Source organism: Hippichthys cyanospilos, chromosome 20 (genome assembly GCF_059441005.1).
Source record: "Hippichthys cyanospilos isolate Australia breed blue-spotted pipefish chromosome 20, RoL_Hcya_1.0, whole genome shotgun sequence".
In the NCBI taxonomy this organism is placed as follows: Eukaryota; Metazoa; Chordata; class Actinopteri; order Syngnathiformes; family Syngnathidae; genus Hippichthys; species Hippichthys cyanospilos.
This window is the reverse complement of record NC_142388.1, coordinates 6,783,702-6,801,645: the sequence shown is the minus strand read 5'-3', so window position 1 is coordinate 6,801,645 and position 17,944 is coordinate 6,783,702. Positions and strand designations below refer to the sequence as shown.

The window sequence follows — 17,944 nt, the reverse complement described above, 5'->3', positions numbered from 1 at the left end:
TTACAGACTTTATGAAAAAACACATTTGTATTTTTTTTTATGCAAAGGCTGTAAGTCACCTCGAGCCTTTTAACTGGCAAATCCAAAATGTCCACAAGGGGGCAATGTGATATTATCACGCAGTTAATCGCAATTGTTTTAAAAACAAGCAAGATCCTTTGACAATTTCACTTCCGCATTTATTAGACGACTGAATTACTATCACTATTTTCTGCGTTGAAAGGACGTTGTACCTACACTCATGGCGTCATATTTTATAATCTAATAAAATGTATGTGGTGGTAGCATGTGATTTAAGTTTTTTGTTGAAAAACGGTGACGCCCACTTGTCTTAGAGCAGCAGGCTGCAACTACCTGGCCAGTCACTGTCGGCTCGTTGGTCCACAAGTGTTTACTGGCTCAATATCAAATTACTGCATTGCAATTTATTAGTTTTTTTGTTTTGTTTTATTTTAACTCTCCTGCATCTGCTCACAACAGTAAGTATTTCTCTCACTTGCTACTTTATCCGTTTTCTGCAGTAAAGGGTAGTGACATGCTAGCTTTCAAGTTCAAGTCAACAGCTGGCAGTCCTGGTACGTGTATAAGTATTGTATCAGATCTTATATATCACATTAGATACGGTTACACGTTGGATATGGCCTGTGAACATCGTGCATTTGTGAAGTAAGAGTAATTAGTATATAATGGTCACACGGTTTGTTCTAATCCAGTAATGTCTGGGAGTCCTGCTGTGGTCCTTCGTTTGGTGGCTTCAGCTTACTCAGTTGCTGAGAAAGCTGGAGAAATAGTGAGGAAAGTGCTTCACCGTGGTGACCTCGGCATAGTGGAGAAGGTAAGGAGTGAACTCATAAAAGTGTGTCAAATGAGAGTAATTTGTCTCATTTGCATGTAGGAAGGAGCCCATGATCTGCAGACACTTGCAGACAGACTTGCACAGAGGAGCATCTGTGCTTCGTTGTCCAGACGTTTCCCGAAAATCACGATCATTGCCGAAGAGGTGAGTGCATGACCTTTTAGTTTCCTAACCGTTTGCATTCATTTACAACCATATAAATCAATGCAGGAACTCCCACCTGAGGAGATCCCGGAGGACCTGATTGAAAACGGCCAGGCAGAAGAAATCCTCAAGAAAGTCTGTCCAGATAAATTTAGTGGATTGAAGGAAGAAGAGGTAACAACCACTACATTTTGAAGCTCAGTTTTTGACTGGGTTATTGTTTATTTGCACAGTGTGTGATAGTGAATGAAGTTCCATAAGAATAGATTTGATGGAGCTCAAAAGTATTTTAACAAAGCATGTTCTATTGAGCCTCTATTGTTTTCTGCTTGCCTTTTCAAAAATTTAGCTAGTGGTCTGGGTAGATCCAGTAGATGGGACAAAGGAGTACACTGAAGGTGAGTCCAGTTTTCTACAAATAAAATTTTATATTAGAAAAGAAAGGTATTTCTTTTCAATTTGCAGAAGCAAACTTTGTGTTTAAAAAAAAAAAAGGTATTGGTGGTATTTGTATTTTGTATCTGTATTGGTGACTACTCAAGAAATGAATACCCATACTGGTATCAGTCTGAAAATAGCGATATCAAACCATCCCCATCATATAATAATAATAATGTTGTGTATTTCAGGGCTCCTTGATAATGTGACGGTGCTGATCGGAATCGCATACGCAGGCCAAGCAATCGCTGGTGTCATCAACCAGCCTTTCTACAACTACCAGGTCCAGACCAAACTAAACGATCCACCTTCACATATGGCGACCCTCCACTCAAGGCGCTTGTCTCTCATCAGCTTGGACCAGGGGCGCACTTGGGACGAACCATGTGGGCGATGCTGGGGTTGGGTGCCTTTGGATTTCAGCTGCAAGAAGTTCCAGACAACAAACGCATCGTGACCACGACCCGTTCCCATAGCAGCAAGCTTATAAATGAATGCGTCAACGCGATGGAACCTCATGAGGTTTTAAGAGTGGGCGGTGCAGGGAACAAGGTCAGATGGCTTCCATTTGTTTTGCTAAAGAAAACCTCCAAAGTTGACTTTCAAGCTGTTCGCATTTCAAATTGTGGCTTGGATTTACATTTTCAAATTTTAACCAGTTGCCAAGCACAAAACGTGCTTGGTCTGCTCATCAAGAAGAAGAACAGGAAGTCATTGACCTCATTTTGGCCAAACGCAGAAGCACATTGTGTAAATTAGTGTTTTAAAAAGTTATTTATTTAGACATATTTTTTTATGTCATTTCGTGTATAATATTGATGCATAGAAGGACCTATCTAGTGTTAGATATTTCAATGTCTGTTTTATTATCAATAATTACCAATGATTTATTTATCCGTCCAGATCATCCAGCTTATTGAGGGCAAAGCGTCCGCGTATGTCTTTGCAAGTCCAGGAACCAAAAAGTGGGACACATGTGCCCCTGAGGTTTTCCTGCACTGTGTTGGAGGTATGAAACATCATTTTGGATTCAGCACATCCATCCTGCATTACTTGAATCTAGTGACACTTTATATTGAATTTGTGTTTTGGGATTTATTTATTTTTTTTGTCTCCCAGGTAAACTGACGGACGTATATAATAAACCGTACCGCTATGATGCCGATGTGAAGCGCGTGAACTCGGCGGGCGTTCTCGCCACGCTGAGAAATCACGAGTACTACGTCAGCAGAGTGCCGCAGTCGGTGCTGCAAGCCCTCAAATCTGACTGAGGTACACCATGTGCCATAACTTCATAAATTATACTTATTACTTTGACAAGGCAGTAACGCTTTTATCATGATACAAAAAAATAAGGGGGATGCCAAGTACATTCAGGAAAAGATGTTACTTTATATTTTTTGTATTTAATGCAGAGTAAATGAGTAAGCTGTAAACTCAATTTGTATGAATAAATAGGAACTCTTAATCTTTATACTCGTGTTGTTGAGAAATTTCCTCTGTGTGTTTGTTTTTTGTTGTTTCTGTGGACTGCTTTTGCAGTAAAACATTGAACCCGTTGCAAAAAAAAGTATAGTTCTTATTTTATTAATACATAAAAAAACAAGAAAAATATTTAAATCAATGATAAATTAGCAAAAATATTCTTACAAAAGATTTTCAGTTTGTTTCGGAAGTACAAATAAAGTTTGCACCTCTATTCAATTATTGTCGACAAAGTGCTTTCAGTCTTGCAAGGCACATTTTTTTTTTTTTAAACGCGTTAGCACATTACAGAAGATAAATCTGCGGGAATTACAATCCCGTTGCTTTCATTTCTACTGGACACTCTGTCTTGCTTCTCCGACGCAGCACAAAAGAGCACACGAACCAGGCAATGGTGGCGCCCACCAATAAACTAACAACTCCCACTACTACTGGAATCCACAGTGGCTGGGAGGTCGCGCACAGGGGCACAAACGCCGTTGATGTACCGCTCGCTGATGTCACATCGGGGGTGGCGCTCGTGGTTGGATGAGGTGGACGAGGGGCACTGTTGACTTTGGTGAAGATGAACGGACTGTGCTGTTAGGCGGAAAATGAATTGACAAGATGCGATTAGAATTTTTTAACTGATTTAAAGAGAGAACAACTTCTGAATGTTCTGAAGTCCTATTTCCATGCCAGAATTATAGTAGTGCTCTGCTTAATTAGTGAAATAGGCGTGTTATCATATGAAAGATTGACTTCCATTCATTACTTTGAATTGCATGTCGGTAATAGCTATGTTGTATGTGTGGAAACACTGCCATCCAATGGTCACAGTTGTCATTGCAGTGCTCAATTGGCTTAGTCAAGGGTGTCAGCTACCCTCCATTAAAAAAAACATTTGATTATTACTGTTTTAAAAGATGAGAATTATCGTCCATGGCACTGAAAGAGATATTCATCAACCTTTAGTTTTTTTATCTTATTATTTTAATAATGGCTGCAGTGATAATCATCTCATAGGGAGCAAATGGGCTTTTTTTTTGTACTAATGTACCGTACACAATCCTTTGAAGCTGTTACGTGACTTTTACAATGATATTTTATTGCCTTATACACTTCTCTATTACTTCATAACTTTTCCTATAAAGAGATGTAATCAAATTATATTAAGGATGTTATCACGCCGACCAGCTGCTGATATCAGAATTGACCTGACCTAATATAATGCAAAAAGATCAATGCTCTTTGTACTCATTGCAGTACCTCAGTAGGACAGCGAATCTTGGAGCGGTCATAGGTGAAGTTGTTATAGGCCTGTTTCTTGCCTACAGGTTCCAGCTGTAAAAAAAAATAATAATAATTTGATAGCAAAGTCATTTGGAGAAAAAATAATGAGCGGAATACTCGCCATGTTATTCCACAACGCTATGGCCATCTCAGCATGAGCTCGCTCGCTGATGTGAAAACAATCCAGAGAGAAAAAAGAGGTGTCTGCCTCCCCTTCCTGAGCAAACCAAAAAAACCAGAGTACAGTTTGGATCAATTTTCAATATTTTCCATTTTTTATTTCTTTTACTTACGCCTATATAAGGGATGAAGTAATTGTGTAAAAATGGCTGAAGAACAACAGCGAAGTCTTCTTTCCCATCATAACGAGATCCGGATATAAGATTGTGGATTTCCACCTTTAAAGGCGGGAAAGGAAGTTGAAATGATAGTATTACATATTTATTTTGAAGGCGGAAAATGCAGTTTTTATTGACCTGGTATTTAAGATTGATTTGTTTCATCTCCTCTATCTCTGGGGAGTTTTCTGTTGGGTTGATAACGCAAGGACACGTTGTTCTGCGAAACAATAACATAAAAACATTTTGTTATACAGTTATTCAATTTAAAAAAAAAAAAAAAACTACTCGTTTCCAAACTAACCTCTGTAGCAGGCCGCATCCCAGACTGTTTTTCTTGACTTGTTTTAATGTGTCCATTTGCATTATCTCCACTAAATTGACCAACAGCCTTGGTACCTGCACATGAATAATGGTCGACACATTTAAAAATATTACCACAGTGAATGAGTGAATTTTAGGACTCTCACTGTCAAATCTCTTTTAAAAATGATTATCCTTTTATTGATATGAGTTGTTCTTTTTGTCCCCTTAAATATCTACCAAGGTTGACCATGAGTTGAAGGTCTTCCTGTTCTTCTTCATGACGAACAGACTGGGCACATTTTGTGCTTGATTGCCCCCTATTGGGCAAAATTGAAACTGAGTCTTTATAGATTTGATTGTAGTGACATTTTCGGAGGATGCAGCTTTTGTGCTTTTTGGGCGTTTTTTTTTTTAAAGGAAGTTCCTATTAAATCTGTAAATGTTTTTAAGCTCACAAATAAGCATCAACCACTAGGGGGTGCACCAAGAAAGGCAATGGAGCCATATGTCAAGGTGGTTTTTGCATATTCTTTCCCTTGCCTCCATCAAACACAGTCCCGCCGGAACTTGTAGTCCGATATATTTAGTCAACTCATGCTTAAAGTTGACTGACCTGACTTGGTCAACGTTTTCGCTCTAGTGGATTTACAGTAGAATACAACTCACCTCTTGATAAAGTTTATCCAAAGCGAGCATCAGATTGTGACTGTAATTCCTGGGTGACAGATTTTCCTGCAGAAAACATGAAGTTTCATCATCACATTGCGTCTTCAGCGTCACATTTTTAAATCTACGTCACAAACTCAATAATTCTGTTTGTTCATTCAACCTGTCAGTGTGCCTTGGTGGGTGCTGCTGTTTTGGTTAGTAATATTCAAAATGTACAGTTTGTTTCAATGCTTGTTTGTTTGTTTCAATGCGTGGGAACAATAGTGTCTTTGAGGTAAAATAATTGCATTTGTAATATTTAGCGTGAAGCATTTATTTGAGTGGACGATGGCAATGGAGTGGGAAACAATAAAAAAAAAAATACTGCAGAGGCCATTAAAAGAAAAAAAAAACTTGTGAGGTGTGTGTGATGATACTTACTTCGTCAGTGCAATAATGGCAAAGGTCATTTCCCCCTACAAATATTGTCAAAAGTTTCCAGTCCTCATCAAAGTTAACTTCCTGTGTAACAACAAATGATTACAACTTGATAACAGTGACCATAAAAAAAATCTTCTGTAAGTCATCTTGTTAGAAATCTCACCTTGTGTTCTTGCATGGCTTTTATGAGAACTTGGATTTGGTTTTGGATGTCCCTGTGACAGAACAGATGCAAAAATAAGATAATCGTTTTTCCAGACTTAATGGTGGCTGGTATGGCCCAAAAAATCAAATCTCAATTTTCTTCAATCCTCAGTAAGTAAACATTAGCACGTACGAAGTCTTGGCTCCTGCTACAGCCATGTTGAAGCCCTTCTGTCTTGAACCCTGACCTTTGGAGAAGCCCTTCAGGGTTGCGTTGAACTTTCTCAGAATATCTGTGAGCATATTGAGAGTGAAATTAAAGAACAAATGTGAAGACAAAGAAAACAAAAACATCCTGACTGGCGATCAACATACTTGGTAGTGTTGTAACGGTGTCCAGAGTGCGGTCTCCTCCAATGCTGCGGGACAAGAACGACAAACCCGGTTGTCACTTGTAAACGTAGCTGTCATTCAGTCTTAGTTTTGCTTTAGTTTACCTCCAAGACACGCCTTTATATTCTCTACTGAGCTCCAACAGATTCTTGGCTTTTGCGCCAGTGCCAGCCTGTACAAATAGTAAATTACCAAAATTTGACATGTTGTCACCATCTGGGTGAAATTTCAGCTCCCTAGTGACTTCTTTCAAAGCTTTCCCTGTCATGTGAAATGCCTTTGATGTAAACATCAAAGGATTGGACAAAATACCGCATAAGGGTCAATTGGACATTTATATACTATAAGTAAACAATCCTTTCGAAGCAGACTAGTAGTGAATTAGTTAATCTGGTTACCAACCGTTGTGGAGTCTCCCACTGCTGCCACCACCTTGATGTCAGCTGGTCTGAGTTTATGAACTATGAACATAAGAACAGAACGTTACTTCCTGGTACCGGATTATCACATTACCGACTGTGCATTTAACTCATTCAGTGCCATGGGCGAGAATTCTCGTCTTTTAAAATAGTAACGGCAATAATATATAATAAAGTTCTGGTCAAATATGTTTTTTTTAAGGAGAAGAGCTGACACCCTTGATTAATGCTTACCTAATATAAGCCAATTGAGCAATGTCGTGCTAACTGTGTCCATTGGATGGAAGTGTTTCCACACTTACAACACAACTATTACCTCCATCAATTCTAACTGAAGAATGGAAGTCAATCTTTCATATGCCGGCCCCCATATTTACATAGACATAGAATATTCCACAAAATATTCCGTTGGCCTTGAAAGGCGAGTCAAAATGCTAAATACACTTGACCTCTAGAGGTTTCCTTTTCCGATAATGCTTTGCACTGAAAGAGTTAATATGATTCTGCACTCTATATCTTACCCGATGTTGGTACAGAATGAGATGGAGCAAGGTCCATACAGGAGAAGTCACTTCCCCAGTTCTGGAGGCAAAGCGGAGCTCATTATTAGCACAATCATTCCCAAAAATTAAAAAAAAAAAAATTTGTTTGTTTTTAATCCAGACATATACTGTATGGATGGATGGATGGTGCATTTTCACAAAATCAGGCTCATGTCTCTTATAGGTGTCCACACACGCAGTAGTCAAATGGCGCTGCCCTTACCGAGATTTCTTTTGTACTAAATTAGAATTTCATGTGTAAACTCTATTATCATGTTTGGGCAGGTACAGGTTTCACTTTAATCAGACTTACAGGCACCGCTAATATAACCGCGACTCTCCGTGGGACTACAGCCAAATGGAATGGGACCAAAAAGGGACAACAGTACAGTTACTGTATAAGGTTTAATAATTTAAGATTTATAAGCATTATAAGTATTAACTACAGTACTTACTGTATTAGGCGCCGGTGTTGGTGGAGGAACCGTATATGAGTAATTGCTGTTGCGATAGGTGCGGATGAACGGGGAAGTCTGAACAACAAAAATAAACGCAATTATTTGAACAGCACATCAAAAAGTAGTTGTTATCTGCCTATCACTTTATTTTGCTAAACTTGAACAATTTCCAGGCAACAATCTTAAGCTTGGGAATGATAGATGAAACTGTCCTACCTTTGAGGGACATTTTATTTGAATGTCTGTGGAAAAATCCTGAAAAGACGTTTTGTTTCCGAGTGGCTCCAGCTGGGAAAAAAGATAAAAACAGATAAGCATGAACCTCCTCAGTTTGTCAGTGTTATTTTGTATAACCATTGTGGATACACACGTCCGAACACAAATTGCTAAAAAGTTTCAGATGTGAATATTGAACAACATGTAGTGTGTTTGACTGTTACCATATTGTTCCACAAGGAGCGGGCCATCTGAGTGTGCGCCTTCTGGCTCAGGTGGAAACAGTCGGCACTGAAGTAAGAGCGATCGGGCCGGCCGTCCTGAGACAGTAGACGCCAAATTCAAAACTTCAATCGTATATCTAAACATGTAAATGACGTCCATTGCCAGAAAAATAAAGAATAAACGAAGAAACAGACGCCGTCTTCAAAACTCTGGCGGTAATACTGACCGGTAGCCTGGGAACGACGATTTCTCGGAAAAAAGGCTGGATGACAACGGTGAAGTCCGGCCGAGAGTCGTAACGCTTGGACTCCACAAGTTCATGTAGCATCAGCTGTGAGGCAGAGGACAGCGTTCAATGGCTTCCATGCCTCAACGTTGCAATTTGACTTCCTGCTCCGCGTTACCTGATATTGTCTGTTTAGGGTTTTCAGTTTTTGCAGTGAGGTAGAGGTGGACTTTGGTAAGATAACACAAGGGCACAGAAAACTACAAAAAGGACAGAGAAAGGAATAATATGATACATAGTTGGAAGCTCCATTTTTTTTTTCCAAAATATTAGGGTAAAAAAAAAACTCTTTGAATGTTTCTTTGAATGTTAATTTCTCCCTTTATCTTTTTTTAATCAAAATAATCCATAAACTTAATGCATTTTTATTATTTGTGACTGTTTACAATCTTCGATTAATGCATTCGAAATGTATGAAAATAAGGAAGTAGTTGACGATGTACACCAATGAAAGATGAAGATGCTGAAACATTAAACAACAGAATTGGGTATTCCAACCTGACAGCATTCACATTGCTGTAAATTTCTCAATTCTTGAGTTACCTCCATGCATTGCACAGCTTTCAAACTAACTCAAGGCCCAATCACTCTTTTAAATATATAATATATATATATATATATATATATATATATATATATATATATATATATATATATATATATATATATATATATATATATACAGTATATTATTGTGTCAGTAATTAATTAATCACAATATCATATTTTTCCAGTTATTTTCTGCAAAGCTTTTCACAGACCTTTCTTGAAATTAGTGTAAAATCTTTCAAAAACATTTTTTTTTTTCCCCAATGACTTGTTGAGCAACTTTTTCAAGTATAACTACACAAAACATCCATCTTGGTCTGTTTTTGTGACGATGCTCTGCATATATATACTGTATATTTGTGTGTATATTGAATTATTAGGTGGGGTTGTCACTGTTTAGTTAGCCTAATTTGGAAGCTAGTGTGTTTTTAAACCGCCACTCACTTGACTAGCCAGGTGGGACATTTCAACGAGGCGTCCTGATGCATCTCTCTCAAGGGGACGATGTGCAGAGGTTCGATTAAGTTGACGAGAGCTCGAGGCACCTGGTATAGAAACTCTCCGTTAAACCATGCGGACAAATAGCATCAGCGCTCTGTCTACTTTTACCTCTTTGTGTAGATAATCAAGACTTTCTTGGACATTTTTGACGTAATTTTCCACAGAGTAGAAGAGCTGTGAAGTGAAAATAATGAAGCGGTGGTGCGTTTTCCTTTGGCGTCTTTGCCAGAAGGTAACTCACAGAATTGTAGCAGTGGTCGCAGATGTCGTTGCCACCTATGAACACCGTGATCACCTTCCAGTCGGATTTGAAGTCGATGCGCTGCAGGACACATTTCAAGTAAGGCTGCACAATTCTTTCAATTTTAATCACAACCACGACGTTGACTGCCACGATTTATTAAGCTGATCCTCGGCGAGGTTAACATATAAAAAAGCCTGCTTTAACTGTCAAAGTAGGCACTTTTTAATCCTATCACCAGGGGGCAATGTTTCCCACATGTTTGCATGACAAGAGCCACTGCTATTCTCACCCTAATATATAATTTACCAGTGTGAAATGGCCTTGAGTTTCTCACTTGGTTCCTAACAAATACAGTGCTAGCTGTCAACTGAGACCCAAAATAGGAATAAATTTGGTTTGAAATGTCCAAAAATGACACTTTGACTGCTATTTGATTAAAATTTGCTGAAAAGTAAACAACGTGCTTGGTTCTAATTGTATCAGGCCTTGAATCCCTGATTATATACTTCTTGTTTAAAAAAAAAAAAAAAAAAAATGGCAATTAATAGACATGTTTGACCAAACATGACGCATAATCGTGATTTCAATATTGACCAAAATAATCATGATTATTATTTTGGACATAATCGTGCAGCACTCATTTCAAGGTGTATGAAATGTTCAGTATAGTGTTTTTCTCAGAATTAGATTTCATCCATGCAGATAAAAACTTTAATTTTACTTAATGAATAACACACTCGTGCGCATACCGAGTCATTCTTCATCCTCGCCACAAGGGCTCGCACCTGAGTTGGCATGTCCCTGTTTCACACACACAAATATAACATAAAATTCATAAAATCAAATGATTGTAGTTGGGATGAGCTGAACAATTTCATGTTGGGATGTTTCAATCGGTCAAAAATTGTGGACGAAGGGGAGGAAAAATTATGCTGTTGAATGCTGAAAAAATGTGGTTGAAATAAGTTTAACACAAAGTTGGAACAGCTGCAACATATCAAATAAAAATTCAAGTTGGAGGAGAAACCCTCCACAAAATTTTGGCTAAAAGTAGAAGTAATGATGAGCTAAATAGTTAAAATTTGGAAATTGAGAACTTGTCAAAAAAATTGAGATATTACATGAAATTACATGAATGGCAAAATATGGCAGAATAAAAATAAATATGCACTGCAAAGGCTACATAAATTAGGATGTAGGTTGTATGACATTTTTTTTTGAATATTACTCATGAAAAACAACTTTTTATTGTTTTCCTTATAAAAAAATTACGACAACATACTCATAAATAATAACAAAAATAGCCATTGAACTGGTATATCCCATTGGACTTACTTGCTTTTTGCTCCAGCGACAGCCTGATTGAGAAAAGCCTGAGGTGTGTATTGTTTCCCCTTCCCAACAGAGTATCCCGTCACGTTGGCGTTAAAATGCTTTAATATATCTGGTAAAACATAACAAAATCATTTCAAAATAGTAGAGTCTTCGTTGCAAGTTTTTGGACTACTGTAAAAAGCGTAAAAGAACTTACTGGGCAATGTTGTTACAGTTGTGAGGTTGCCATCTCCACCAACACTGGACAAGACATTCAAATATGTTCACAGACTTGAAAAAAAAAAAGGTTAAAAAAAATATTGATTGAATTCATAAAGTTTGGGGCACCTCCAAGACAATCCTCGATATTGGGTCAGGACATCCAAAACGTTTGTTGGGGTTGATGCAACTCCATTCCCTGCCTAGCACAAAAACAAAACAAAAAAAAATCATTATTTTGGTATTAAACATTATATGATACTAGTTTGATACTACTCCAGTATGAATTTTATTATTGGAAACAACTTTAATTTTGCAAAAGTTCCAGTAGATGGCATTAATCCACCTTTTTCCAAATGAGATTGAACGCAAAATCTTTTGGAGTTCGAAAATGTCTCAATGCTCTAAAATGCTGATTTTGGCCCCTCAGACATGGCTGATATTTGACAATTATTTTTAACTTTTTACCTTTATGATTTCTCCTCATTTACCAAGTGTATACATGTAACCCCGGCATCATTATTCATGGCTGTGTTTCTCAATTTTTTTTTCAGTAACGTACCCCATGAAATATGCTTTCAGTCAAGTGCCCCTGAACCAGTGCAAAGCAGTTTTGGTTTAAAAAAAAAAAAAAAAAAACTTATATTATTCCATCAGTTTCTGATTTATTTAATTTTATAGTTTTTCAAACTTCATTTCTATCGATCCACAAAACAATAATCAACATAAAGTGTCCTTTTGGATCATAGAATCGGGCGGTACAATACAAAAAGTACAATAAAAATAATTGAAAAATAATATCTAGAATATAATTATATATAATATTTTAAATATGTAAAAAAAAAGTAAAAATGCAATAAATAAATTCCCAGAATTCTTTCAAATGAAGCAAAAACTGTTTTCTCTAAACGGTCTTACGAACAACGTTCAAAAAGATCAGTTAAACAGTCAACTATTTCCCACGCATCGCAGAACTTTTTCCAGTCTTCGACAATGATTTATCATCCGCAATCAGGTTCACTCACTGTCAGAGAGTCTCCCACAGCGGCAACCACTCGGATATCGCCCGGCCTCAGTTCATGCACTGATAAAACACAAAGACCGACACTTATTCTCCGGGATTTATTAACTATGTGATACTTGCAACGTATATGACGGCAGTAAACACCTGAACAAGTTCGAGACAATCTCAAAATAAGCTCCGTACCTTTTCATACCCAAAAAACGACAATACAATGCAAAAATAGACGTAGGGAAAAAGTCTGAAAATTTTTCGCAACTTACCAGAGCTGGGTGTGGAGTCAGATGGGCCCATGTCCTCACAGTGCATGTTTGTGCCTGTGTTCTGAGCGCACAGCGCATCCAGAGTGAGAAGGAAACAAGAGAGGTGCAAAAGTGCCTCAGCGGATCTCATTTGGATTCGTGTCATACGAACGACAACTTACTGCAGAGGTGAGAGGAGAGGCGTCAGCGCCGTGATTTGTAGGGGAGTTTTCCTTCGTCCTCAGAAAAGGACGCTCCTTTGGGGAGGAGGATGGGCAAAAGCAAAAAAGCAGACTTTTTTTTTTTTTCATTAAAGCTGAAAAATATGGGAATTTATTGGAAGTTCTAAATATGTCATGTAAAAATATTGCATTTTTTTTTTTATTGGTTATGTTGTTTATGGTTGGGTCTAATGAGTGCTTGAATGAAAAATAATATTCAAAAGCAGACTATTTTGGGGGAAAAATATAGTCTTGTGGCTCCGCAATGTTTGGGGGTAGAAAGTTTAAAAGCAATTTTTTTTTTTTACATTGTTTTAAAGTAAAATCTTTCATAATTTACTTGCATGAAAAGATTTATTTTTACTATACTTCTAATTTAGCTGTAATTTAATCATGAATGTGAACATGATTTAAATAGTTTATTTTACACATTTTTAAATAAATAAAACTATATTCCATTAACATTCTTCTAACACACTGTTTGAAATGTTTATATGCTATATATGCTCCAATTTTGAAGGAATTATTATGGGGACAAGACACAAAAAACATTTTTTTGTCCAAGAAAGCGTCATTTTCCAAAATGAATCCAGAAACCTTTTTGAAACCACCAAAACAACATATTTTAAGGTTTTTGGTTGCAATTTAATTAAAAAAGATTTAAGTTTAATATTTAATTGAATCATAATTATATTCTTTTAAACTCTTGATTGCTCTCAGCATTGATCTAAACAATCTTAACGTAATCAAGCGGTATTTTTTCTTATTTTTCAGTTAGTACTTTCCGCTAATCGTCTCTATTCTCAATTTCTTATTGTCTTAATCAGAACATCTTTGACTGACTTATATGATTGTTTTGTTGACATTCCCTTTAGCGTAGCTCCATCTAGTGGATGCTTAACGCAACCCCAGCCACTACAGTAGCTTCTATTCTTTGTGCCTTATAATGCAGTGTGTCATATATATGTATATATATATATATATATATATATATATATATATAAACATTTTTAAATAGGCCATTCATCGAAGGTGCGCCTTATAGTGCGGAAAATAGGGTATATAAAAAAGAAAAAAAACTAACCAAGCATGAACTTACCACTGTTGGACATTGCAAAGCAATAATGTTTCCATTGTCGTCTGTGTTATGTCTGTCACTTACGGGCTGCAGCTGAAAGACACGTTTGACACAACAATGGGCGAGTGTGGCCGGATTGAAGGGGCGTTGCTGACCTTTGCGTTAGGCCTCACCAGGTTCGTCCACAACTGCACCGTCAGTTTATCGGTCTCGCGTGACGCTTGCGACTCCGAGGTCGGCTTCCCAGTCTGCACACCAATGAACATTACGCTAACCGCTATCTGCGCTAGTCACAGAACAAACTTATTTTTAGATATCGCAATTAACCATTCGGTTAGAAGTGCATCAACCAACAAACGGCTCTCGAGTCACTTTTAAATAATGTATAGCCTCACATAATCAATGATTCATTAGTGACCCGGCAAAGGAAAAGACTCACATTAGCATAAGCGAGGTGTCCAATGAGAGGTTTATCTTGCAGGATGACACTGAAATCATCTGTGTGCCAGTTTCTCTTCACCAGGAGCTCATCCAAAGATACCTGAAACGTATTACACAAGCGACTTGCAATAATAATGAAATTTAGATTGTTTCTAGATAAACTGGTAACCTATTTCTTGCTAGAAAAATGTAAATGTAGAGTAATAAAAACATATTGAAATAATAATAATCGAAACATATTGACAGACCTGCAGAGCATGTGTCATCATGGCTTTTACGAGTCTGCCCTCTCCCCCTTGATTTCCTTCCAAACATGGACATAACCTTTCAGAAAAATATAAATCTGTTCACAAATGTACACCCTGGCATCTTTGTCAATATTTTTTTTTTACTGTGTTAGCAACAAAAGTGTGTACACCCCTAAGCGAAAATGTCCTCATTGTTACCTTCAATGACCACAGTTGCCGTCAGGAACGCTAACTTAAGAATGTGTTAAATTTTAGACTTGGGAGTGAACATCAACTCATTAAACCTTCTTTTGCCGCACAATATGAACCAAAATAACACAGATTTGCACAAAACTGCCTAGAGAGAGGTCTTTTTTTTCATTTAAAAAAAAGAACAATTGGATTGTTTTCATAAAAATAAGTGGCTTGGTTTTAATTGTTTTAATCAGTAGAGGGTAGTCAAGCACAAAATGCACCCAGTCAAGAAGAAGAAGAAGAACAGGAAGTTAGTGACCTCACAATAAATCGTCTGTAAGTTAATTTAAGGACAGTGTTGCATGTATCTTGGTTGTTTGTTACCATAACTGCTACTGGCTACTAGTTGGATGTTCTCACTTTTGCAATGTATTTTATTTCAATGATAAGCACGTACTTGCTTTGGAACGTGTCACTGTCTCCATCCCATAATGCAACGCTGACCAGAGTCCGCCTCAGCTGCAGCACAATTGTTCAGTCAGCCAAATCAAGGCATCAAGTGCGATATCATGGATAACGTGAGATCCGTTGATAGAACGTCAACTAAACCTTGGCGTGCAGCAGTCGTAAAGCGGCGTCCACCTCGCTGATCACCGATCTGATAATGGGCTCAACCTGCAACAAAAAGTACAACGTGCACAAAGTCGCCATGAACTTTTTCTTTATCTCTCAACATTCAACACTTTGAGTTGTGCTTTTATGATGCGGCTTGCTTCATGTCTGAAGGTTAACTTATCCAAATAAGATGGAACTTTATTCACATTCCATTTAGAAGGTGGTGTAAGGTGAATGTTTTTTGTTAATGATGTAAATGGTAGAATGGTAATAATTTCACGCATAATAAAACATAGATGTGGTCTTCACCTCCTGCTGGTCACGTGCACAGAGCTGGTCCACTTGCACAAAAAGAAGCATCAGCTTCCAAGAATTCTGAAAGATGAATGATCAGGATGGACATTTTCAAAAATAGGATTTAACAACTTTAATTTAGCAAATCAAACAATCACATGATACGCAATGTTCCCTCACGACTTTGCGATTTTTGCTCGCACGGTCAGTCTTTACGCGACGATTGCTTCAGAAAGTAATCTAACAGCCTGTTAGTACTCGGTCTTCAGTCGGAAATTAAGGCACTTTCATTTAAAACGTAACCACTGCTCATCATTCTACATCGACGGATGGGAGATTGGCGGGAGATTTTCAACAACCCTTCACGGGTTTTTTTTTTAAGCGGTGCGCTTGTTGCTGAGTTACGGATGTGCGTAATGGGAAGGGGGTGAGGTGTGAGCGGATGCATGAGAAAATGACTTTGAGAAACCACAAGCTGAAACTGGCCCTTCACTTATTCACTTATAGCTGTTTTCTGGGCCCCCATTAAACGCGAAAAACAAGGGAACACTCTAAGATAAAACAGCGGTTTTCAACCCTTTGTGAAATATTTTTACCCACGTCCACCCTGCCGGAAAGTGACAAAATGACTGCGTCGCTGCCTCATGTTCCAATTAATTTGCTCTTGATTTGAAAACAAAATGTGCAATTCCTCACAGCATCAAAAGAACATTAGTTAGAATTTCTGATACCTCTAAAAACCCTGTTAGAATTTCATGTAACCACTGAAATGCTTACACTTAACTCCATTTTAGAACCAATGATCTGAAACACAAATGTGCATTTCATGAAATATGACACACCTGATTGTTCTCGAGATTGAGAGATGCCTTTTCTACTTGCTCCAGTAGTGTGCTGCAAGCAGAATATTCCAACTTGAAATTGAAAACAATGTTGTTCTGGGACTTTTTTTTTTTTTTTTTGGAAAAGTATGTTCACCTCGCTCTTCCAAACAGATGATGACTGCCTGCTTCTTCCTGATAAGTGTCTATCAGTACGGGATTGAACATGCTCATCAGCTCTGATAGTTGGGGGAAGAAGAAAACACTTTCATTAAATTGTAGTTTTATCTACATCATTTATATCATGTTTTATCTGTATGATGTCATGTACTATGCGATAAGCTACAATGGATAACCGCTCATTATCAGTTGTTAAAATGTTCACTTTCCAGCGAACACAATGAGTATATGAATGCTGAAAATTCACCTTGAAGTCTTGATACCACAGTGGACAACTCAATGCTATATGGAAAAAAAATAGATTTAGCGCTTGATTTACTGTATGTCAGTCAAATCATAATGGTTATAAAAAATAATAACAAAGGTCACCTGTGCGTGTGCAGTCCAACAGAGGCAAAAACCGCAATGTCTGCAGGCTTGACGCTGTTGACTTAAGGGACGAAATCATGTTTGATCATGCCTGTATTAAATATACATTATAATGTGCTCTTAATACCATTCAATGGGGGATGCTGAGAGCTGAGCATCTGATCACATGGTAGTCCATTTACTGGGAATAAGAACAGCAGAGAAAAAAAATAAATAAATATATATACCATGAATGATATTAGCAACATTCATAATATAAATGCTCATATATATGTATACATATTCTGTTCATTGTTCCACAAAGAAAAACAAAAAAAAACATTATATACAGTTTTTGATTCCAAAAAAAGGACTTTCTAGTTCTAGTCCATCCTGCCAAAACCCTTTCATGGACAAAAATTTGGAAATCAATCTCATTCTTTGCTAAGAGTAAACATATATATATTTTTTGAGCTACTGTACTTGATCATTTGATGCAATTAGGTGCAGTAGTTTTTCTAAGTAGATTATCCATGTTCTATTTGTTGTATAAAAATAGATATTAAAAAAAAACAAGTGACCTGTTGCCCAGGAGAACTTGAGGAAGGTGGCTAAAATCAACAGCGGAATCATCTTCATTTAAAAAAAAAACACCCTTTCTTTCCTTTTCCAGAATCTTTTTCTTGTCGATCGTCTCCCAGGAAGTTCTGTGAGCCGTTAGGTGCTCTGTGTTTATTATCAGTTGTACCTGACCATAAATATCATAAATATGTACAAGGGGGTGGGCCTGACTCGCTTTTTCAAAGGATGCCATTGTAGAAGT

At 37.4% G+C, this 17,944-nt stretch overlaps 2 protein-coding genes across 2 annotated transcripts; one reads left to right on the top strand and one right to left on the bottom strand.

Moving 5' to 3' along the window:
- The first annotated feature begins 145 nt into the window (after positions 1–145).
- Positions 146–2,912, top strand: bpnt1 (bisphosphate nucleotidase 1). Its single transcript, XM_088403285.1, has 9 exons — positions 146–479; positions 714–835; positions 896–1,000; positions 1,067–1,174; positions 1,350–1,398; positions 1,630–1,721; positions 1,793–1,990; positions 2,342–2,447; positions 2,558–2,912. Exons 2-9 carry the CDS (start codon positions 716–718, stop codon positions 2,707–2,709), a joined length of 930 nt encoding a protein of 309 aa, XP_088259411.1. The 5' UTR covers positions 146–479; positions 714–715; the 3' UTR covers positions 2,710–2,912.
- Positions 2,913–3,009: 97 nt separating this feature from the next.
- LOC148407127 (phospholipase B1, membrane-associated-like) lies at positions 3,010–17,754 on the bottom strand. The gene is made up of 42 exons (XM_088403283.1): positions 17,703–17,754; positions 17,270–17,323; positions 17,143–17,203; positions 17,021–17,055; positions 16,751–16,832; positions 16,615–16,666; positions 15,788–15,853; positions 15,473–15,538; positions 15,321–15,382; positions 14,690–14,765; positions 14,440–14,541; positions 14,174–14,248; positions 14,022–14,093; positions 12,884–12,958; positions 12,723–12,783; positions 12,464–12,522; positions 11,568–11,641; positions 11,437–11,480; positions 11,241–11,349; positions 10,655–10,706; positions 9,903–9,983; positions 9,770–9,835; positions 9,605–9,705; positions 8,730–8,811; positions 8,552–8,656; positions 8,325–8,420; positions 8,101–8,172; positions 7,882–7,959; positions 7,406–7,466; positions 6,868–6,926; positions 6,570–6,637; positions 6,448–6,491; positions 6,266–6,365; positions 6,092–6,143; positions 5,929–6,009; positions 5,506–5,571; positions 4,838–4,932; positions 4,672–4,753; positions 4,489–4,593; positions 4,317–4,412; positions 4,172–4,246; positions 3,010–3,502 (listed from the first exon to the last, which is right to left on the bottom strand). Exons 1-42 carry the CDS (start codon positions 17,752–17,754, stop codon positions 3,233–3,235), a joined length of 3,264 nt encoding a protein of 1,087 aa, XP_088259409.1. The 3' UTR covers positions 3,010–3,232.
- Between the last annotated feature and the right edge of the window lie 190 nt (positions 17,755–17,944).